The sequence below is a fragment of the Daldinia loculata genome (genome assembly GCF_022478755.1).
Source record: "Daldinia loculata strain CBS 113971 unplaced genomic scaffold F4817scaffold_2, whole genome shotgun sequence".
In the NCBI taxonomy this organism is placed as follows: domain Eukaryota; kingdom Fungi; phylum Ascomycota; class Sordariomycetes; order Xylariales; family Hypoxylaceae; genus Daldinia; species Daldinia loculata.
The window spans coordinates 613,853-635,332 of NW_026054856.1; the positions used below are offsets into that span (position 1 = coordinate 613,853).

General features: G+C 46.5%; 11 protein-coding genes across 11 annotated transcripts; 5 read left to right on the top strand and 6 right to left on the bottom strand.

Moving 5' to 3' along the window:
* The first annotated feature begins 278 nt into the window (after nucleotides 1–278).
* On the top strand, nucleotides 279–2,308 carry F4817DRAFT_323782 (MFS general substrate transporter). The gene is made up of 2 exons (XM_049301548.1): nucleotides 279–769; nucleotides 866–2,308. Exons 1-2 carry the CDS (start codon nucleotides 413–415, stop codon nucleotides 2,180–2,182), a joined length of 1,674 nt encoding a protein of 557 aa, XP_049163556.1. The 5' UTR covers nucleotides 279–412; the 3' UTR covers nucleotides 2,183–2,308.
* Nucleotides 2,254–4,541, bottom strand: F4817DRAFT_82888 (membrane transporter). The gene is made up of 2 exons (XM_049307929.1): nucleotides 3,197–4,541; nucleotides 2,254–3,134 (listed from the first exon to the last, which is right to left on the bottom strand). The coding sequence occupies exons 1-2, from the start codon at nucleotides 4,201–4,203 to the stop codon at nucleotides 2,543–2,545; spliced, it is 1,599 nt and encodes a 532-aa protein (XP_049163557.1). The 5' UTR covers nucleotides 4,204–4,541; the 3' UTR covers nucleotides 2,254–2,542.
* Nucleotides 4,542–4,987: 446 nt separating this feature from the next.
* On the top strand, nucleotides 4,988–5,682 carry F4817DRAFT_311430 (uncharacterized protein; the record flags this gene model as incomplete). The annotated part of the gene is made up of 3 exons (XM_049299995.1): nucleotides 4,988–5,199; nucleotides 5,258–5,441; nucleotides 5,503–5,682. 3 exons carry the CDS (start codon nucleotides 4,988–4,990, stop codon nucleotides 5,680–5,682), a joined length of 576 nt encoding a protein of 191 aa, XP_049163558.1.
* A 215-nt stretch (nucleotides 5,683–5,897) lies between these two features.
* F4817DRAFT_323790 (galactokinase) lies at nucleotides 5,898–8,497 on the top strand. Its single transcript, XM_049301549.1, has 2 exons — nucleotides 5,898–7,039; nucleotides 7,086–8,497. Exons 1-2 carry the CDS (start codon nucleotides 6,408–6,410, stop codon nucleotides 8,002–8,004), a joined length of 1,551 nt encoding a protein of 516 aa, XP_049163559.1. The 5' UTR covers nucleotides 5,898–6,407; the 3' UTR covers nucleotides 8,005–8,497.
* Nucleotides 8,498–8,545: 48 nt separating this feature from the next.
* On the bottom strand, nucleotides 8,546–9,783 carry F4817DRAFT_323796 (uncharacterized protein). The gene has a single exon (XM_049301550.1). It carries the CDS (start codon nucleotides 9,615–9,617, stop codon nucleotides 8,832–8,834), a length of 786 nt encoding a protein of 261 aa, XP_049163560.1. The 5' UTR covers nucleotides 9,618–9,783; the 3' UTR covers nucleotides 8,546–8,831.
* Nucleotides 9,784–10,282: 499 nt separating this feature from the next.
* Nucleotides 10,283–13,213, top strand: F4817DRAFT_323799 (uncharacterized protein). Its single transcript, XM_049301551.1, has 2 exons — nucleotides 10,283–11,806; nucleotides 11,984–13,213. The coding sequence occupies exons 1-2, from the start codon at nucleotides 10,546–10,548 to the stop codon at nucleotides 12,964–12,966; spliced, it is 2,244 nt and encodes a 747-aa protein (XP_049163561.1). The 5' UTR covers nucleotides 10,283–10,545; the 3' UTR covers nucleotides 12,967–13,213.
* F4817DRAFT_323801 (uncharacterized protein) lies at nucleotides 13,082–14,563 on the bottom strand. Its single transcript, XM_049301552.1, has 3 exons — nucleotides 13,860–14,563; nucleotides 13,201–13,785; nucleotides 13,082–13,103 (listed from the first exon to the last, which is right to left on the bottom strand). The coding sequence occupies exons 1-2, from the start codon at nucleotides 14,112–14,114 to the stop codon at nucleotides 13,585–13,587; spliced, it is 456 nt and encodes a 151-aa protein (XP_049163562.1). The 5' UTR covers nucleotides 14,115–14,563; the 3' UTR covers nucleotides 13,082–13,103; nucleotides 13,201–13,584.
* A 342-nt stretch (nucleotides 14,564–14,905) lies between these two features.
* F4817DRAFT_82969 (uncharacterized protein) lies at nucleotides 14,906–16,047 on the top strand. Its single transcript, XM_049307930.1, has 3 exons — nucleotides 14,906–15,028; nucleotides 15,075–15,408; nucleotides 15,464–16,047. The coding sequence occupies exons 2-3, from the start codon at nucleotides 15,108–15,110 to the stop codon at nucleotides 15,637–15,639; spliced, it is 477 nt and encodes a 158-aa protein (XP_049163563.1). The 5' UTR covers nucleotides 14,906–15,028; nucleotides 15,075–15,107; the 3' UTR covers nucleotides 15,640–16,047.
* Nucleotides 15,387–16,918, bottom strand: F4817DRAFT_323804 (ribonuclease-domain-containing protein). The gene is made up of 2 exons (XM_049301553.1): nucleotides 16,066–16,918; nucleotides 15,387–16,013 (listed from the first exon to the last, which is right to left on the bottom strand). The coding sequence occupies exons 1-2, from the start codon at nucleotides 16,361–16,363 to the stop codon at nucleotides 15,901–15,903; spliced, it is 411 nt and encodes a 136-aa protein (XP_049163564.1). The 5' UTR covers nucleotides 16,364–16,918; the 3' UTR covers nucleotides 15,387–15,900.
* Nucleotides 16,919–18,237: 1,319 nt separating this feature from the next.
* On the bottom strand, nucleotides 18,238–18,735 carry F4817DRAFT_311437 (uncharacterized protein; the record flags this gene model as incomplete). The annotated part of the gene is made up of 1 exon (XM_049299996.1): nucleotides 18,238–18,735. One exon carries the CDS (start codon nucleotides 18,733–18,735, stop codon nucleotides 18,238–18,240), a length of 498 nt encoding a protein of 165 aa, XP_049163565.1.
* A 203-nt stretch (nucleotides 18,736–18,938) lies between these two features.
* On the bottom strand, nucleotides 18,939–20,805 carry F4817DRAFT_323809 (glycoside hydrolase family 18 protein). Its single transcript, XM_049301554.1, has one exon. The coding sequence runs from the start codon at nucleotides 20,327–20,329 to the stop codon at nucleotides 19,307–19,309; it is 1,023 nt and encodes a 340-aa protein (XP_049163566.1). The 5' UTR covers nucleotides 20,330–20,805; the 3' UTR covers nucleotides 18,939–19,306.
* Between the last annotated feature and the right edge of the window lie 675 nt (nucleotides 20,806–21,480).

A 21,480-nucleotide genomic window follows, 5' to 3' on the forward strand; every position in this document is an offset into this window, starting at 1 on the left:
TGTTTCACAACTGCAAATGCGGCCACAAGACCCGACTAAGTGAGTCACAGCATCTATGAACTTAGCATAAGGTGGTAATGTTAACTATTTTAGCATCTGTAATTTGTAAAGTTGTTGAGCAAAGCCCCTAAACCGGCATATCCCACGTTGCACCGGGGTCATAAACCCGCTGTCGGCTCCGAAACCCCACTTAAACTAGGCGGAATGGCCCTCGAGCCGAAAATCACTAGCCGCAATTGGAAATCTTGCAAAGCGAGAACGGCTAGCAAAGTCGTATAGACCGCTCAAAATGCCCAACGTTCCTCTCGGAACTGAGAGATATTTAAGCAACGGGGACCCGGTGCAAAATGGATAGAGCTGTTCTTGGCATCTTCACGAGCTAAAAGTCGGCTTACCGGGTCCCCACATCGTCATGTCGGAAACCTCATCTCGCACCAGCCACAGCGACAACGAGATCAAAGCCGCCGCGGCGGAAAAGAGCGTAGAAGATGGCCTCGACACCAAGTCAAATCCGCTTGGGAAGGATAAGGAAGAGGGTAATCCCGGCGGCCTGTTAGCCGAGCCCCCGAGTGAGCAGCCCGTCGCCGACCAGCGGCCAAACTACTCGGCGTTTACAGAATGGGAGAAAAGGGGCATCGTTCTTGGCGCTGCCATCGGGGCCTTCTTCTCGCCTCTCACGGCGCAGATTTACCTGCCTGCACTCACCGTCCTAGCTCAGGAGTTCCACGTTACGGCTAGTCAGATTAACTTGACTGTCACTACTTACATGGTACGTTGAAAATCGGAGAAAGGGTGTTATTTAACATGACTCGTTAGAGAAGATCATATCCCGGACCGTGATCGCTAACTACCTATTCATGTGCAGATTTTCCAAGGGATTACCCCGATGTTCGTCGGGTCCCTGGCGGACTCCGCGGGGCGCCGGCCGGCTTACTTTATATGCTTCGTCATATATATTTGTGCTAATATTGGATGTGCCCTAGCGCCTAGTTACCCGGCCCTGCTAGTCCTCCGCATGCTGCAATCTGCCGGTTCCAGTACGACCGTGGCGCTCTGTCAAGCGGTTGTCGCCGACATTATTACCTCGGCCGAAAGGGGCCACTATGTCGCGTACACCTCTCTGCCCATTCTCCTAGCGCCGGCCATAGGACCTGTGATTGGTGGCGTATTGTCGCAGGAAGTTGGCTGGCGTTTTATTTTCTGGATCCTCGCCATCTTAGCCGCGGTGGTTTTTATCATCCACGCGTTTTTCTTGCCTGAGACCTGTCGGGAGATCGTGGGAGATGGGTCGATCCGTCCGCATCCCGCCTACCGAACGTTCTGGCAACTGTGTAAAGATGCCTTGCGGCGACGCCGTGAGCACCGCAATCAACAGTCCAGTGGCGCTCCACTGGCTCACACACCATCGCGCGTATCGACGAAACATAGCCTCCACATGAAGAAATTCAATGTCTGGAAATCAATCACGATTCTTCTCGAGAAGGAAATGTTTCTCCTGCTCGGGTACGGTGGTATTGTTTTCACGGGATTCTACTGCGTCGCTACCGTTATGCCCACGCAACTAGCTGCTAACTATGGCTTTGATGAGATCAAGGTGGGACTTATGTACCTCCCTATGGTCGGCGGTAGTATAGCTGCCGCTGTCGTGAACGGGAGACTGATGAACTGGAACTACCGGCGGCACTGTAAGCTACAGGGCGTTCCATTCGAACGTAGCAAGCAGCAAGACCTATCCGAATTCCCGATTGAGCGTGCCAGGCTCGAAATCGGTATTCCAATGCTTGCCCTGTGCATAGCATGTGTAATCGCCTGGGGTTGGGCATTCGAATATCATGCACACGTGGCCGTGCCATGTGTCCTGCTATTCTTGTTGGGCTGGGCTGTAGTCGGATTCAGCAACACGCTCAACGTACTGCTTGTCGACGTGAACGTGGGTAGTGCAGGAGCTGCTACCGCGAGTAATAACTTAACTAGATGTCTAATTGGCGCTGCAGCGACTGCGGTGATAGGGCCTATGATAAACGGTGTTGGTATTGGATGGGCGTTTACGATATTGGGCCTTATATACATAGCTTTCTCGCCGATGCTGTTTTTTATCCTTAAATATGGGATCAAGTGGCGAAAGGAGAAACATGAGCGTGAGCTCGCAAAGAAGCAGAATGGCGTCAGCGTTGAAAAATAGACGGGTAAACAGCGCGCTCCTCCGGATGGGATAGATACCTATAGATCATGACGATTTGCAACTTAGTTAATGTTTTAGATATATGTTAGTTTAAGGATTCAATAGTATTTAGTTAGTAAAATCTAGTAATAGGTAACTACCTGTTAATTCTACACCTGGTCTTGAAAATGGAGGTGACTCGCATCGCAAATGTCTCTTCGAACCAAGTCTGGAGGGCCGCTTCGGCCCTCACTTGTGAACCTGTGTCTCCCTCGAAATTGCGAACGTAGGCGATTAATATTTTACATACTTCAAGATTATACATTGTTTCTAATTGTCCCACGGTCGTGATTCCAAGATATCCAGGTAGACTTCAACTTCTCAAGTCATAATGCCCGTCTCTTGCCTAGCCTGCTCACTTTCGCGGCCTGTTTCTCTTTGCTGTGCTTTCTCATCTACTGTAAAGTCACTTTTGGCTTTACCAATCCTGATGAAGCCCAAGACTAGCAAGATGACTCCAGCTCCACATCCGACAGCGAACCAGAAAGCCACCTTATAACTCTCTCCAAGCCCGCCGCTCGATCTACTAATGACAGCAAAGTCCGCCCAGCCGAGAAAGAAACTAATGCCTAGGTATACCAAACCATTGATGCATGCTCCTGCTAAGCCTTGCTGATGTTTGGGGACATTGGTAGTAATGAAGATACTGCTCACGTTGAAGCTAATATCAATACCTATTGTCGTACACACCATTGCCGGGAAGACCCATCGCCAATAATTGGGATTTTCGGGAATAAGGGCGAACAGGAGAGAACATATTACGAAACCTGTCCCGGCCAGTAGGAGGAGTATAGTTCCAGGGAAGCGATGGAGTGTTAACCCACCTATGAGAGCGATGATGATTCCACCGGCAGCCATAGGAGAGAACCAAAGTGCGGCGAGTAACGGTGGGACTCCGAGGACAGTCTGTATACTGGCAAAAGTTAGTATATTGGGTTTGTGACTTCTTGGATTGCAAATGGGGTAAGGACTTACTAAAAACTTGCGTAGAAGAGGTATATGCCAAAGCAGCCACACGCCATGAAGAGGACGAGGAAGATTGGTCCGATGTGCTTGATAGAGAATAGGTCCAAAGGCAGTAGAGGATAATCGGAAACCCATCCTTCCACATAGATAAAAGCCGCAAGGGCTATAAGCCCAAGTATAAATGTAACAATGATCTGAGGGGAAGCCCAGCGGCCTTCAACGTGGGAAGCATCGGTGATAGCGTATGTAAGTAGACTCAAGCTGCAAATACTAGTAAGACAACCCCACCAATCCATCAAGGACCAGTCGCCACGCTTCCACTCGGGAGGAACGCAGAAAAAGGTCATCAAGCATAAGAAAGCCAGTAGCATAGATGCAATCCAAAAAAACCAACCCCAGTAAAGGAACTCGCCGGTGAGACCTGCAACAATGATACCAGAGAAGAAACCCAAAGGCGCGCAACCCCCATATAAGCTGAATATAGTGTTCTTTCGTGGACCGGGACGGTAAGTGGTTCCTAACAACGTCGTACCAGCAGGTAGGAAGGCAGCTGCTCCCACTCCTTGGAGAGCCCGACTCGCTAAAACCATCGGCAAGGTACGACTAAATCCTCCAACCATCGCCCACAGGGTTAGCCATGATAGCCCCCCGAGGTAGATAGGGTAGCCGCCGAACATATCGACAAGCCGGCCAAAGGGTAGTAACAATGAGCCGGTGACGAGGGAGAAGACGGTGATGGGCCAGGTCCTCTGGCTAGGGTCGATACCTGTGTCTTCGATGAGTACGGGAAGCAACACGCTAAATCCACTGATGAGGAACTCCCCCATCATCACCGAACCGAGAACGGATATACAGAATCCTGCTTCAACCCAGCCATTAGCAAAGATTGAAGGTCTACTCCTTCCAAGCTTCTCGGTATCGATAGGACCACCATGAGAGGATGAGGATGATGCATCCTTGTTGCCCGAGGGGATTTCTGGGGCTGTGGCGGCCGCTGACTCTATATCAGTAGCCATTTTGATGGCTTAGTCGTCCTTCGGGTGGGATATATCGCAAGAACAGCGATCGGATTTAGGATGTCTCCCGGCCTCCAATACAGGAAGATTACTTCGTGGTAGTAGAGTTACAGCCATGGTATTCATGATGAAGTGTTGTATTTAAGTGCATTTATGAAAGCAGATAGTATCTGTGGAATTTGGGACTGGGAAGTTGACCGGTTGTGAGTGGTGGATTGTGACTATATTGCGTGATCACCGAAGAGGAAACCAAGATTCAAGACGTGCGTCCAAAGTTTTCCCTCGATCTTGAATGGCCAACCCCATCCCGAATAAAGCACGTCACTAGCAATGGAAAACTGCTCTAGCTACGACGTGTATGTAGTCTTAGGACCAGGGTCCTATCGGAGCAAGTATTAGCGGACAGAATCTAGATGCGACCCTGACTTCGACTTACACTTCAAACCTGGTAGCTGATCATGTCTAATTAGGACCCCAAGCAACATATCTAGTAACCAAATATAGTATATAGTACATAATTGGTAGATAAGTTGGCCGGCAGTGACTCACCGGCATCAGTACCTCACGTATAACGTCCTCGAAAGGGTGAGATATTATTGAAAAACTCCTTAATAGAACTAGAACTTACGGCGCTGGTATTATCTAGGATATATGACATCCCGATGTGTCGTCCGACGATCAAGATAATGTCGTTTTAGAGTTTCGTTTTGCATTCCAAAGAGCGTATCCTCGAATAGCAACAAGAGTCAAGGCGAGTGTTTCTAAAGATGTTGGTTGGCTTACAATGAATGTCTCGGCATCGCTCCGGGCTTCCTTCTACGGGCCCAATGGCCTACTCGGCCTGCCTCCTCAATCGAAGCGCGATACGATGGCCGGCGACGTCAAAGCTCTCCGATGGCGTAGTACTCTCGTACCGATCAACTACGTCGATTATAACTCATACTGCCGGCAGATAAAAGAGGAGGTTAACCGAGAATCCATCTCTGTCTTCTTCTCGTTGACCATATTTCCTGGCGAGATAGAGCTAGACCATACCAATTACAACGCTTTTCAGAGTCCTCTTTTTCGTCCCCGGCGGCGCTCTAACCTTGGTAACGGGGTGGGATGCTGATAAAGGCATCTTTGAGCCCGTCAAATTAAGACTGAGGACTGAGGATGGTAGTACCAAGACATATAAGCCGGCCTTGCTTGGCAGCAGCGCGTGGTTATGGATACCCGCAATTGCGGATTTGAAAGCAGTAGGAGCCCTACGGACCGTTTCCTTCCAGTCTGGTCCTTTCGGTCTCGGCTTCCTGGCAGGCAGCATTTTGGAGTTCTGTTGGCTCCATCGGCTTTGCACTTACCGGCTTTGCCCTTTTTATGGAGGATATAAATACTTCAACAATTGCTAATTTTGTTGGTTCATGGACATTTTTGATTGGTTCTATCTTCCAGTGGTATGATCTCATGGCATTCCACCCAGACGACTGGGCGACTTGAGCTAGGGGAATCCCGGTAATTTACCTAGGTACCCAACTGCCATCTCATCGTGTGAGATTATTGCATGGAATTTCGCTCTCGCTTGAAAATGTGGTGATACCTAAGTGGGCGAATGCGAATTAAGAATAGGAGGGAGGGCTGCCCTACCTAGGTAGTGAAATATTTATCTAAAATATTGTTGATTGCCAGTGACGAAAGACGTGGGGAAGCGGGGTTATGGTGGGAATTTCATCAAGGAAATATCGCTTGGTCGGGTCCTAATTGACGGTGGCCGGCCAATTGCTCGGCGCGGCTGTCCGCGGGGTATTCTAAATCTTAGCTAAGGTGGGCAGGTACCTCACGATAATCATGGGAAATATAAACATTTTTGCGATCTTGTGACATGTATCTTTACCTGTTTGTCCTACAACTATATATTTCATTGCATCTTCTAATCCCTCGTCATTCTCTTCTTGTAAATACTATAAAAATATATATATTTAATCTCGATCATTACTTTGGTAGTTTAAGCAAAGCCAAAAATTGCTAACGATAAAACTCAATTAACAAAGAAACAAGTACGAAGTATAAGGCAAACATCCATCCCTTAAAGCTCGAAGCGGGGCATCGACACTTACACGCAGCTATTTTCCCTTTCGCTTTCTATTTCCCCGCGACTTATCTGAGAATACCTACCTACATACCTACCTCTACCAGGTACATAATCATAATCGCAACTCAACAATATGTCGGGCCCTGTACCTACGGTCACTGCATTGCAGGACATATACACCCAACAGGCTCTAAATGAACAAACTGTGAGGTGGAACAAGCTGCTTGACAAGTTTCAGGCCCTCTATGGCGCCCCCGCCCAATTCGTCTCGCGATCGCCTGGTCGCGTGAATATCATCGGCGAGCATATCGACTACTCTCTTTACTCGGTATTGCCCATGGGAATGACTCCCGATGTCATCCTCGCCGTATCCACCGATCTAGAGCCCTCACAAGAAGGCAGCTACAAGATCAAGATAGCTAATGTCGACAACGAGCGATTCCCAACTCGCGAGTTCGATGTGTCTTACAGCGAGGTCGATATCGACGCAACGAGACATGAATGGACCAATTACTTCAAGTCTGGGTTGAGGGGGGCGTTACAATTGCTAAGGAAGAAATATGGAGACGATTTTAAACCCAAGAGTATGCAAGTGTTGATGGACGGGACAGTGCCTGCTGGTGGTGGTCTCAGTTCCAGCGCTGCCTTTGTAAGCGCCAGCGCATTGGCTGTTATGATTGCCAACGGCGAACGTGATGTCGACAAGAAAGCTCTGACCGAGGTTGCTATCGTCAGTGAGCGGGCTGTGGGTGTCAACTCTGGAGGGTGAGTCTGTCTGGTTAATTGCGTGGTTAGTATTAATGTCTTGCAGAATGGACCAGTCCGCTTCAGTATTCTCCGAACGAGGATCGGCTCTCTTGGTTTCTTTCACTCCGTCCCTCTCGGCGCGGCCGGTCTACTTTCCTAAAACGAACCCTGAACTGTGTTTTATGGTCGCGCAGTCATTCGTCACTTCAAATAAACAGGAAACCGGCCCAATTCACTATAACCTCAGGGTCGTCGAGTGCAGCATGGCAGCAGCATATCTAAATGCCAAGTTGTGCCCTAAGGGAACTGAACTTCCTAAAGATGCTGGCCCACTAGGTGTATCCATACGCGGATTCCACCAAAATTACTTCAAGGATACCACCAAGTCGATGCCGGAACAACTTACCGAATTGATTGAGCTCACCAAGTCCACGCTTACCCAGGAGCAAGGATACACTGTGGAAGAAGTTGCTTCGGGTATCGGTATCTCGGTTGATGATGTAAAAGCTCGGTTTATGTCCAGCTTCCCCGTACGGGGTGAATACTTCAAGCTCCGTCAGCGCGCGCTGCACGTATTTACCGAGGCTCGGCGTGTTCTCCAGTTCCTATCCCTTCTAGAAGATCCGGCACAGGCCCCCGACTCTGAGCACACAGTCGAGTACAATGCTAAGCTCGGAAAACTACTGAACGAAACTCAAGACTCGTGCCGAGATGTTTATGAGTGTAGTTGTCCCGAGATAGACGAGTTGTGCAAGATTGCGCGTGAGGCCGGGAGCTACGGTAGCCGGCTGACTGGTGCCGGTTGGGGTGGATGCAGCGTCCATTTGGTGCCCGCCAATAAGATTGACGATATCAAGAAGGCGTTGCTCGATAAATATTACTCTAAGCGGAACTTAAGTGAAAAGGACCTAGAGGGAGCAATTGTCGTCAGTCGGCCGATGAATGGCAGTGCAGTCTTCAAACTGAAGGAAGGGAAGATTTAATCCAGCTAGGTTAGTATATACTATATAGCGTAGAGGTATGCTGTTAGTAATTGTAGAGCATAGATATTATGTGGACCCTCGACTCGATTTCTCAGTTACCTTTTTGTGTTCATAGGTACGTTCAGACGACTTTGCCACTCTATCATAGGTACTCATAATTCCCTACTTAAGCCTCGAGGCAACTGCATCTAGTTGCAGTATCACAGCTTGATAATATTTAGGGGAAAACACGGAATATAGACTTGAGCGATTGCGTAGCTACACAATATTGAAAATAATATCAATAATTAGTCCCAGCCTTTGTCAATAGGAGGGGGTTGTGAGGTGATTGGCCACACTGCTAGCCTTATTACCTGTTTAGGAAACAGTTTTCTTTGTATCGAAGTGAGGTATCTATGACCTGGAACTGGAATATGATCTAATGTATTATCCCAGAATCATACTGAAGTTAGATAATATGATTTCGACTTCAGGTAATATTAGATGCCTTAACTTAGATGTTCCCCATAGGAATGAACAGCGTTACGCTCAAAAATAAGAATTAGGACAACGATAAATAAGAATATATTTTCATATTTATCTCTCTAGTCAAGATACTTAGTAAATTTGACGCGTCCCAGCGCTTGGTTTGCGTATGGTTCATTACTCGGTCCGCAACCAGACCAAGCATCCCAATTATCCATTTATTACATTAGTCCATGTATTTCATGCCATGGCCTGCCCCGCCGAAATACTCCATTAATACCATATCCCGCTCTCATACATTTCATTCCTATAGTAAAAAGTAGATAGAGAAGCCTCAACGGTAGAAAATGGCTATTGCTATCTCATTGCTCACGAGCAAATCGACGGCTCACAGTCCCATTCCAAGGAGGGTAAGATGTGTGCCACGAACCATCATCAGGAGAAGCACTTGAGCTCCACACCCAACTGGACACTGGTATGGATGTCGTCCATGCCGTTGGGGAAGAGGTGCTGGCGAAAGTCGTTGGCAGAGCTGACGTGACTACCGTACTTGACGGCGTCGGGAGTGTGGTTGACGAGATAGTAGATATAGACGATGATGTTGTTGTAGTAGATTTTGTGCTTGGATACACCGAAGTTGAAGTTGAAGTTGGTGCATGGTCGTCTTCAGTCACGGTGGTGGTTACAACGTTGGTTGTGGGTTGAATGTCTATAATAGAGACTGTAGTAGCAACAGTCTGGGTCGCGGGACTTGCGGTAATCACTATCGTGTTGGTAACTGGTGGAGAAGTTTGGACAATTGTTCTCGTACTCGGGGTAGGAGTTACAACAATTGTCTCAATTGTGCCAGGAGTTGTTGAACCTGAACCTGAACCTGAACCATTCCCGTCAATCGGGACTACAGAATATGTAGCGCGAGCGACCAATGACTGGGTTGGTTGCCTTCTCTGTATAATAAAAGGCAATGCTGTAGATGAATCAAACACGGATAGGATAAAGAGAAAGGAGATCGACAGGTTTGGATGCATCTTGGACAACACCTCAAGGGGGTTTTGCTTGTACTGGTTGAGGGCCGCGAGTTTTTGCGCCTTACAGCTTAGTGGAAGGGAATGATCTGCAAGATGAAAAAGAGAATTTAAACCTACCATGGCAAGCGTCGCCTTTTATTATTATACATATTAATTGACAATATTCGGATGGTTGGGAAGTAGACAAGGCTGGGTGGGAGATGGGATTGTGAGGGGTTTGATAGGGGAGTTCTAGGGCAGTAGGGGTCCGGTTGGAATAAGTTGGTGGCTGGAGTGTGCATCAACCCCAGACTTCCAAGGTTCTAGTGGACACCCATTTGAGGCAGGTACAAGTCGCTAGGATGTTCAATGTTATTTGGTGGAGATGTTACTTAAAAGAGCGATGTATTAGGACACTCGAAATATTATGGCAAGATACGCATCTCGTGTTTTCGGGAAGACTTTTATTATCTAAAATTACCGGTTTAAGTAAAGATTAAGCCAGAATCTTCTAAAAGCTTTGTACTTTGCCATACAAATAGATTAATATAATACTTATTAACTGCTTCAAGTAATACCTCCACTAAATAACATTGAAAATCCTAGTAACTTGTATATAGGTACCTAGGTACTTAGGTGTACTTCTGCTCGTAAAAACTTTGGAACTGCGCTATTACCTACATCATGTACCTAACCTAGGTACCTGCATTAGAGCCATCGGGCAATTGAATTTGAGTATTGAGGAAGGAAAGAAAGAAAGTCTTAACCTAGGAAGGACGCATCGTAATCTTTCTTTTCTCTCGGTTCGGGACTCGGTTCGGGACTCTCATCTATACAAAATGCACTACTTTTATATCAACTCGGATTTCTATATCCATTCTATTTATCATCCTATAGTATTTATACTACAACGCGCGTTAATATGGTAACTTCATGTTCTAGCCAATCGGGAGATACGCCTAGCGTATCTCAACCTTCACTGCCACAAATTTGTCTTACACCAGAGAAAGCCCGAAAATACTCTCGAGCGATAGCCAAGAATATTTTCAACAACTAGGAGACGTTGAATATGATCGTTCAATATCATGAAGATACAATCCGGAATCGCTGGATCCAGAAATCGAAAGTCAAACGAAAGAAACTCTTGCTTAGCGTTTGGCCAAATATGCCATCATTGCATCGCCCTGATATTGCCGTTTATAGGGAACTTGTTCCAATTGAAGAATGGGGCATTAGTCCGTTCATGTGGCCATATATAAACCTCGAGGATCTATGCAGGACAGAGCCGCTTTTACTGATTCTCAATTCTCGAGGAAGGTATTCACCTAGCGACTTTACTAAACCTGATTTTGAGTCGGTATCTTTTGGGTACCATACTCCATATTACAATATGGTAGAGCTTCCGGGTTACTCCATGTCGTTTAGAGAACCTCCTTCGTTAGATACATACGGCCAGCTCCATTTTGACACCGACGACGATGTTAGATTCGACGAAGGCTCGAATTGGGGGGCTGTTACCCCAGATAACGGCTTCCGAATCTTGGCGGCTCAAGATCATCTGTATCAATTTCTTATTAGATGTTGTGAAGCAATTCTCCACGATATTCCAACTGAAGATTTGACGCAGGCCGACCAGCCCATCCTTCGCTCTCCCACGGTAGTTATGCCGAAGAGCAATTCGCCAAGGCTTCGTTTCTCTGCTATCGACTCGTTTGAGGACCTGTATAAACGACCCTGCCATGTCGAATTCAGTCGTATAAAATCTCTTGTTGGGTCCATGCTATTTGCTGCCGAAGATCACCTCATGTCTATGAGGGAGGATCCCGATTATTTTAGGATGGTTCTAAATCAAAGGGAAGAAAATTACGCTGGACACTTGCGCGACATCAATGATCCGGGGCATCCTGTTTATCTCCAGAACAAGGATTTCTATCACGAAGAATTTATTCGCCAAGTTTTCTCCAATGCCTTCCTAATCTCCGGTGTCTTAAAGGCTGCATATGATTCGTTCTATTACCTACACTCCCTTCTCGAGGAGTGGAAAGAAGATCCTTCTCAAACAGCGGCTTTGCCGCTACCCGTATGTAAGACGTTGTATGGACTTTACCACAGCCTAGTCGTTGTCTGCGAAAAAATGACAGACCGCGTGCTATTAGCGAGCAGTATTTATGGCTCGCCTGCGCTGAGAGAATATTTCTATTTCGAGCCCAAAGACCCGAAATGCCAACGTCCCCCTCTAGTTCGACGTCGACCTTTGGTCAATATGCCCGAAATTCTCACCGACACCGTGTACTTCCTTGAAGTCATAGCCGGCTTAAAAGACCGACGCCGGTATGTATGAAAACATCCCGTGTTGTTATTCTCGAAACCGCCCTCGTAAGGTATACAGTAGCTAACGATCAGTAGTAAGTATGATGGCCCTATCATTTCGACCCAATCGAAAAATACGGTGAAAATTCTAGAATTGTAGTATTGAAAAGCTAACACGAAATGTTTTCGTACACCAGCAATCGGCCTCAGAGCAACTCTAATTGAGTTAGAATTACTCATCCAGCGTCATCCTACAGCGAAGTTTTTCGTGAGTAGCTGGCAGGGTGCTCAAATTTCGATCCTGGGTGTTTTATGCGAATGCAGACACGTACTTGAGCAATACCAGTACCGGTTCCAGGGCTTCTCGCAATACTGCAGAAAATATCCAGGTGAGGTTGAGAACTTTTACCAGAGTAAATTTGAGGTTGCATTCAAGGTGTATAATATACCTAATTCATTCTGGTACAATACGACCGGAACCATGCGGGATATTCTCATAGGGGAATCAAAATACCCAATACGTGAACCTCGCAGTAGGGAGGTAGTTAAGAAACTACGCAAAACAGAAGCAAGCTTCGATCAATTTTGGATCAAAGCGCTCGACCAGTTGCAGAGATCGCGTGTACTAGAGGTGTGCGTAACTTCAGTATTTTCTCGCAAGCTACAGAGGACTGAGCCGTGGGCAGAGCCACAGATAGAGCGGACTAAGGCGAAAAAGAAGAATATGGGGAGTAAGAGTACCAATCAGCCATCCGATGAATTTATCCACCAAGAAAATTCAGAAGCAGAGAAGCCTGCAAGCACGACAAAAGAGAGCGTAAATGCAGAGATGAATGGTTCCACAGCAGAGCACGGGAGATATCCTCCATTTAAAGTCGACAGCCGAACTTTTGAGGTGTTTGATACCTTATTATTCGATGGACCCGATCATTCCAATCTAGGAGAGGTTTCCTGGGATGACTTTGTTCATGCTATGTTGGCTATGAATTTTACGGCGGAGAAGTTGTTCGGATCAGCCTGGCTCTTCAAACCCATAATAAGCCTGGACAATGAGTTCAGCTATATGATATTCCACGAACCGTACACGGGAGGCAAAATGGAGTATACGATGATCAAACATTATGGTCGGCGTATCGCCAGGACTTTGAAGTGGGAAAGCCATATGTTCGTACGGGCTTGATAATTCGGGAGACAAACATCAGAGTTGAATATCGGAATTGGTGGTATCTGCTGCTGATGTTGCTCCTCCTCCTCCTCAGGTAGGCAGGCAGGCAATAGATCATATAGGGAGCTCTGCGCTTGTCCTGATAGGATTGTGTAAGTGGCAATGCGTTTTGAACGAGGTGTCCAGCGTATTTCACATGAAGGATATACATTCTCTCATAGCGTCAGCGTATTACTTACACTAGCTTAGGAAATAACAGCGGTAGTTTATATGAAATCTAATGCTCTCTAACAATCTACAACATCCACAATTATACTCTTTGTCCTGATGAAGTGAACGCACTCGGACACTTCCCTTTAAGCGTCGCTCACTACGAAAACATGACCACGGAATGAGTTATGAGACAAACTTATAACCTTATACGGAATATATACTTTGCCTGTTCACTTATTTTATACTCATACAGGAATAGCTCATCACACGTTACAGTCATGTTACAGTCGGCGTAACCAGTAAGACAGCCTATCGTCGGTAAACACATAGCGTACAAGAAGACCGTATTCCTATTATCCTAACCAAAAAACGCCGTATCGAGACTAGATAGTACAGATCCATCCATCAATCTCTCAGGGTTCACGTCTGTTTCGCTCCCGTCACGGGGCAGACACCCGAGGATCCTTCAACCTGGGGATGGACGACAACCTTGTCCTTGTGGTGGCCGACCTTGGCTTTCGTCACTGGACACACGTCTCCGTCGGCCTTATTAGCTGTACTAGGGTGGTCCGGAGGTAGGACTGTGGTTACGGGTCCGACGACGGGACATACGCGGTCGTCTGCGTTGGGGTTAGCAAGCTATTGCGAGAGGAGGAAGTAGGGGTTTAAAGAGTGTATTAGGAGGGATACATACCCATCTCCTTGCTCTTGGTCTCGTTGACAACGCTTCTCAGTGCGGGACAGGCCTGGGCGTCGGCCGAGCCGACAGACTGAGTGGTTGCGGAGATCTCGCCGCTGGGGACGGACGGGTGTTGGTGCAGTTTTGTGTGGTGCTCTGTCTTAGCACCGACGACTGGGCATGTCTGGCCTGGCTTAGAGAGGTCGATATCCGGGTGCGAGGGCGGTAGAGTGTGGTTTGTGGTTCCAACGACGGGGCATACTTCGGCCATGATTGCGGGTTAAGCTGTTGGTATAAGTTCTTGGAGTTGATGACTTGTAGTTCGTGTAGATGGTGTTGTTTTCGTCTGAGGAAATCGATAGAGACCAAAATACAAGCTAGAGAAGAGGGGGGAAAGAATCTATTTAAGGCTGCGGGTCGAAACTGTCGAAATAGAGAAGGCTAAGCTCACCGAATGCTCTCGAGCTCGTCCTATATCTCGGGACGACGTCATTCTAGTCTGCTTTAGGAAAAGAGCAGGGGAGCTTGATTAGTGTGATTGGTTTTAGGGCAACGCTTATTGGCCGTTTGGCTTACGTCCCGTCCGGCTAGGTGGGTGGTACGACAGCAAGAGTGGGTCTGGTGTTTAGGGTACCGTAGGTAGGCTTATAAAACAAAGATGCACCATTGAAACTTGAGGCTTATTATTCTAGCATAAGAGAATAAATATCATAAATCTCTATTGCGCAAGTGGATATCTGCTTATTTATGTAATACAGCAATTGTGAATATGCTATTTTTAAGCCGTACGGCAGCATAGTTACGGTAATACAGTATCGTACCGACCGTTTATAATTAAACTTTACTTTTAGTTGTCGAGTTGCACTGCATAACTGACCACTAAAGAAACATTCTAGAAACATCATGGTGTCATATACTACATGCACTTATCCGATGACACAACACAAATCCCACGACGTCAGTTCCCCTAACATCTGGTGTATTAGATAGGTGAGTTGTGTTGAGCCGCAAATCTTGTACAATTACGATGTAGGACTGTCCGTTCGATTGGTCAATATCAACCCAACTCACGCCCGGATATCAACCGAAATTACTCGAATCCGCCTGCATCCATTCAGTCATTCCTACTGCGAGGTACCTAACATAAGTAGTCTGGGCAGCCACTTACTTCACAATCATATAGAGGTACCTATCTAACCTACTGTGATACATATCTCTCACCTTAGAATAGCTTTCACTTCAACATACTACACCGCCAGTCAATATGAGAGTCCAACTGAACCAAATCTCCGCCGCCCTGGCATTATTCGGGTTCGCATCAGCTGTTCGAGGACCTCCCGAGTACGTGGGCTGTTTCGACTCACCGACAAATCTAGAATTTAGTCGCACCTACGTATTTCAATCGGTTGGTTTCTGCGGGGATTGGTGCGAATCCAATAACCAGCCCGTGATGGCTGTGACAAACGGCACCGGTTGTTTATGCGGTCAAGCTGTCCCTCCTTCTGAAAGGGCCGTGCCAGATTCATTCTGCAACAGAGCTTGTTCGGGATATGCGCAGGAAATGTGTATGAGCACTAGGGACCATCCACGAAATATATAATTAAGCTAACTCTAGAACAGGCGGCGGTCAAAGCTACTTTTCAGTCTATTATAGTGCGCAGCCAGACGAGCCCGAACAAGTGCCCAGCCAGGAGACCTTGACGCAAAGCATCGAGCCGGCCGAGACAGGTGAAGCACTCCCAACAGCCTCAATTGATAATCAGCCCGTTCCGTTGGCAGGTTCATCCAATCTATAGATTCTATTACGGTCTTTAAACGCCCGAGTAACCACTTTCCTAAGTCAATTCGCATTATATAACGAGTGAAGGTATATATCATTGAAACCTAGGGTTGGAATCTTGAAGGTCACATACAAAAGCAGTAGCTTATTTATATATACACCTTGCATTTATTGTGTATTTACAGCCAGCGTATATATCATTTTTAGACCAGTTGAGGCCCAGGGAACCATTGATACTCATAGCCATCGCACTCGACTAACTTGTACGTATATTAGTTTAAGATGTTCCCGAGCAACCGACGAAGTTGTTGCCGCTAGCTCCAGTGTGAGTAATTTCACCTGCTAGCTTGCAGGATGTATTAATGACAACCCGATCCGGTCCAGGGGAGCCTATCATCTATTAGCTCGCATCACATACTTGAGAAAGGCTATCACAACTAACCGCCAGTATACACACTACCGCTGGATAGGATCGGGAACTCGAGGTACGGCCCGGAAACTGAGAACGAGAAGCCCTCGTAGTTGTTGTATGTGTGCGGGTAGCCACCAGGTGCACTCCCTGAGCTATAGTAGCTGCATGCCTTTTGCGCGGCCTGGTTTACTTGCGTCGCGCTATAGGACGTGGAACCACATGTCGTCGCAGCTAGTTCGGCACGCTCCTCGATAATGGGGGCGGCAGCGACGGACGTGAGAAGAGCCGCGAGGGGCAGGAAGGCAAAGCTGCCGACGAAGAATTTCATGATTCCGATTAGGTTATTGAGAATTATGAGCAAGGAATCAAGTGGTGTCTGAAGAGTTGATCGGAATCAAGGGGATCGACTATGAGATGGAATGGAATGGACGATCACATATCCATCTACTCTATATATACACTTTATCTCAACTCCTCTCCCGCGCTCGGTACCTGACGATCCTCCTTCCTCGCAAGGCACAATGCACCGAAGAACATTAACCCGTCCCTATAGCTTACGCAAACCACGCTTGACCAAGACACGACAGTTTCTTCTTCTGGGACAAGCACCGAAGCATTCCACGGCTGGGCGTGCAGATAGGTTGCAACTGAAAGCGGAAGGTAATAGATAGACGGTAGAACGTGCCGATAAGGTTGGCGGAGGTTGCGCGATGGTGTGTGTGTGCGGGGCCGAGGGTCTAGTTAGATGCCAGGAGGGCTACGCAGGTTCTATGTAGACTTTTAGATCCTAGCGTGTCTTATATCCCTGCTGCTATTGGTGGTAAATACTTGGACCAAGACACAAGTCGGTTAATTGGAACTAACTTTAGGCGACTATGAAGACTTATATAAACTTGGCCGAACAGCGGTAACCCCTTGTTCTGAAACATGGATGTCTTTAGTTTACATTTTTGCCTTGAAGCACGTGTAATATTCTGAAAAAAGCACTGGCTTAGGTACCTAGGTAGATAGTGTAAGAGATCGTTAGTATAGTACCCTTAGAGCGGACGCATTAGGTGCTTTTGACTAGTGTATACCTTGCCGGGACACGATGTAACCTTTTCTAGTAACGCTATAACTATAGTTTAGGTAGGTAGTTAGTCCGGTAGTTTAAAAGGTAGGTAGATAAGTCATCTACATAGCAATGGCAGTAAACTGTCTTACTATATCTGTAAGAGTTGGGTCTCTTAAGAAATCTGTTGATATTAGCAAGTAAATGAAGACCAGGTACTCACTCATATACCCAGCATCTATTTTTAAGAACATTCTAGAGCTCGATTCGGGTCGTTACCTTAGGTACCTAAACAGCCAATTAAACACTAGCATGCTTGTCATGTACTAGTATCTTAGTTCTAGTTATGACAAGGTCAAATTAGCAAGAGGTGTTGTTACGGTTTGTATAGGAGGTTGCCAAGCCCATGACACAGGTTTTGCTAGTAACGGAATGCAGGATCTAGCGATAGGAGAGATAACTAATTATTATTTGAGACATAGATCCGGTAGCGACTGAAAGAGTATAAATAAATGAGACAATTACCTACACGGCGGGTACCCCGAATATATATGTTCGATACGGCTTTATGTCCCAAGTGAGACTTAAATCTTGTGTACGCCGATTATCAGTGTTCATGTACTCGAGATGTAACCGACCTGGTCTTATGCTGATCCCCGATACACCAGTTATTGTTTTGAATGGGCGGACTCCATCCTCTTCGGCACAAATCAGCAGTCATATTGTTTCCTATTATCTTCTCTTCTTGTAATTTCTATTTTTACTGTCGGCTTTGGGGAGCTTGTAACCTTTCTACACGCTTCATTTTCTTAGAGATAACACCCGGGGCTATCAACCAACCCAGTAGGGTCAACGAAGCTAGCAGCTATATTAACCACCCGGTCAAATTAGCTATGGCATCTCTTTTAATAAACCGAAATTAAGGCCTTATCCACCGCCAGAGGCGTCTAATTCAGTGTACATTGATTAGAGCGAGTACGGTAGCGGTTTGTTACCGTGCCGACACTAATTACTAGTGCCTATGATCTAACAATCTCCTAAGGTACTATAAAAAGTCACTTATGCTTTAATAAACCGAAGCTATCATGAGCTAGACTATACATCGGTTGACCCGTTTCGCATAGAAATAGGCATGTTATTCAAATCTAGTGTTATTTAATCGTGCCACCAGAGTGATCAACCATCCACTGGTGGAGGGGATCTTTCTGTTTTGGCCTAACGTTCTCCTTGAGGGTCGACCACGATAAATTCCTTACTAACCCCTTGCCCTTTTCTGTTAGCCTTAGCCTTGGCCGCCAGTCTGCAGTGTTGGCTTTCCTTTGAAGAGAACCTGGTTGTTCCTTCTCGCTACTGTTAGTACTTGCCCTTGTCTCTTTACCAGCATCCAGCGATGGAACGCGACCGTGGAGAAGGTCGAGGCGTTCTCCTACCTTCTCCTTGAAATTCCTGGGGTTGCTGGGATGGCTGGGGAGTTTGATCTTATCCCGTCTCCATTGCTGTATATGTGCTACTCTCTCGGTAATCTCGACAGTTTTGTGCTTTTTTGATCGCGCAGATTCGGAGAGGGCACGGGGCATTTTGGCCTGCTTGGATTCTTGCTCTCTGCTGGTATGAGCCCTGACCCTTGAGAGCTTTTCGGTTCCCTCCATAGGGGGATATAGGTAGCGTCGCCTATCGAACACTTTCCTTTGGGAAGCGCTAAAAGTCCTTGGGAAAAGAAATATCCTCATCTGAATATTGGATTGATGTGGCTAATGATGGGAGTAAGGAGGGGGTTTCGAGAATATGAGAGAAATATATATCAATACTTGACGAAATGTTTGCTGAATTATTCGTTAAGATTATCAGATCATTAGGTGTGTTACGTATCAATATTCAGTAGGGAGCTTTAGATCTTGTCTGTTTGTACAGTTCACCCAATCAGGGGAAGGACTAACAATTATCGCTACCCCGTGAACCTCTCTTAAATGCTTGTAGGATATAGCGTTAAAGCTCCTAGAAGTTGGTCATAATTGTGGTGACTCTATACGTCGTTAAAATGCGCTGAATGTTAGAATTCATCGCTCGCGATCCTATTTTAGGATGATATTGTCCTGACATCGGTATTATGATTGTTCTCCTTGACGGTCTATACATTCACTACGAGACTTGGATAGCACACGCAAATTCTAAGTACGACCCTGACGCACCTACAGTGACTCATTCTTTACCAAGACCAACTTAGTTGGCATACTCATCCTCATCCAATCCATCAGAGTAATACTCGAAACCTTGAGGAATCTCTGGACCTGGACCATTACCAGCGTCCGGATCTACTTCGACAACCCCTCTACCCTGAGCCTTTTTTACGTTGGTACTTTCTGCATCCCAAACTCGAGTGCCACCTAACAGCTTCGTTATGCGCTGCGCCCATTCCCAAGGCCGCTCTTTGCCCCCTGGCAGCCCATTGAAGTATTCCCATCCCATGATACCTCCGAATTTAGAAAACTGGTGTCGCAGGACTGCCAGCGTTGGTCCTAAAACTTCGAAAGGTACCCAGCCGGGTCCGTTATCTGGCGCCGTCACAAGACCAACGACAACCTTTTCCGGCGGCCAGCCTCTTGCGATGCACATTTCATACATCACGGGGGTGCTAGCGTCACCCCATCCGCAATAGAACTGAGCATTATACCAAGCAATTTGCTTGCCACGCATAACTTCCAGGGCCTCATAGTCGAAGCCGCTGAGATTACGTCTTGGATCGAGGAGAGCTGCTGCGACCGGCGCAAGAGTAATGATGAAGTCGGGGCCGAAGTCCGCTCTGAGTCTATCGATAAGGCGCACGATGCCCCCTAGCGACATTTGCTCTTCAACATCTAAGTCGAGGCCGTTGAGATCTCTTTCTCGAATGAGATCGTAGAGAGGACCGTAGTACTTCTCAAAGGTCTCCTGATCTTGGTCGAGTCGAGTATAAGAACCCTTAGCCGCTCCGCCTAACATACCAAGAACCTTGATATCGCTAGCTTGAGCAATGCGCATCTCTGCCCACATGGTAATGAATCGCGGGTCTGAGGGGGGATGGTCATTGAGTGTTAAGCCATTTGGATCTTCGTTGATGTGAATCGCGGCCACGATTAGGTGTGTGATCGATATATCAGGCTTCGTGATTAAGGGCAATATTGAGATATGGTTACCGTTGGAGTCGTGGATAGTCTGGTAATACACAACAAGGCGAGGGGTTATCCCCGCCGGCGACGATGCCATAATGCTTTAGTCAAAGACTTGAAAAAAAGTCAGGATAGACTCTAAAATGGAGTCGAACTTGGAAAATTAAAAATAAGAATATACATGAGGTATATAGTAGTAGCGCCGACTAATGTTTTCACTCTCATCGACTTCGTGAATGAGGCTGTGGTGGGTGAGGGAAGACCTAGCCAATAGTTAAAAATTGGGGCAGACTGTCAAAATAAGTTTTGTAGCCCTGTCGTGGCTGGATGCTAATTGGTTCCAAGTCCTATAATTCTTAGAGTCGCTTTCACAGAATGTGCCTTTCATTGTCTCGACGCTTATGAGTAAAGCGCATGGGTATAAGTGGTAATGCATATTAATGTTAGATTGATATACTATTAGATTAACACATTAGTTTAATCATGAATTAGAAGTTTAAAGAGATAAAGAGAAAGAGCCAATAAGCAAGAGCTCAATTCAACACTATAAATTCAACCAACTTAACAATATACCACCCGGTTTGAAGCGGCGGTAGCCGAGATAGGAAGAGCGCGCTTTTATCTAGAATGATAGAATGAGCGAAAAGTAACGTCATTAATATTTACATACTACTCATCGTACCCCGCGAATTTAGGGGATACCGGTAGTAGCCGTATCAAATCTGTAGCTGAAACGAGCTTAAAGAAGCGCAATCACGCTACTCGAATATAGGGATACGCTAAAAGTGCCGGATGCTGTTCGGGAGTTTATATAGTGGTTCACACTGATCCATTATCGGAAGTCTGAACCGGGATGCAAGATGGAGATAGGCAGGCATGGGAAGGCATGGGAAGGCACATAAGAGACCCCACTGAAGAACGGTGTGCCAGGGTACCTAATGCAGGATGTAGTAATCTTACCCTGTAAAATAGAATGGAGCACGAAACTTTTCAGCTTTTAAACAAACGAGGCGGGTCTTCTGATTTCTTCGTTTGTTGATCTGGATCAAATTCTCCTCCGGCGGTGCGCGCCATTTCAGGGGCCCATTTTCGTACAATCCTTCCTTCATGATTGACTTGTTATTGGGTACCACCCCGAATATCTGAATATCAACTGCCCTAATTCTCTAATTCAATCCACTGTTCCATGCGTACGGAAATAAATCTAAAGTTTGAAAGGTTAAAAACCCTTGCCTCATCTCATTGACG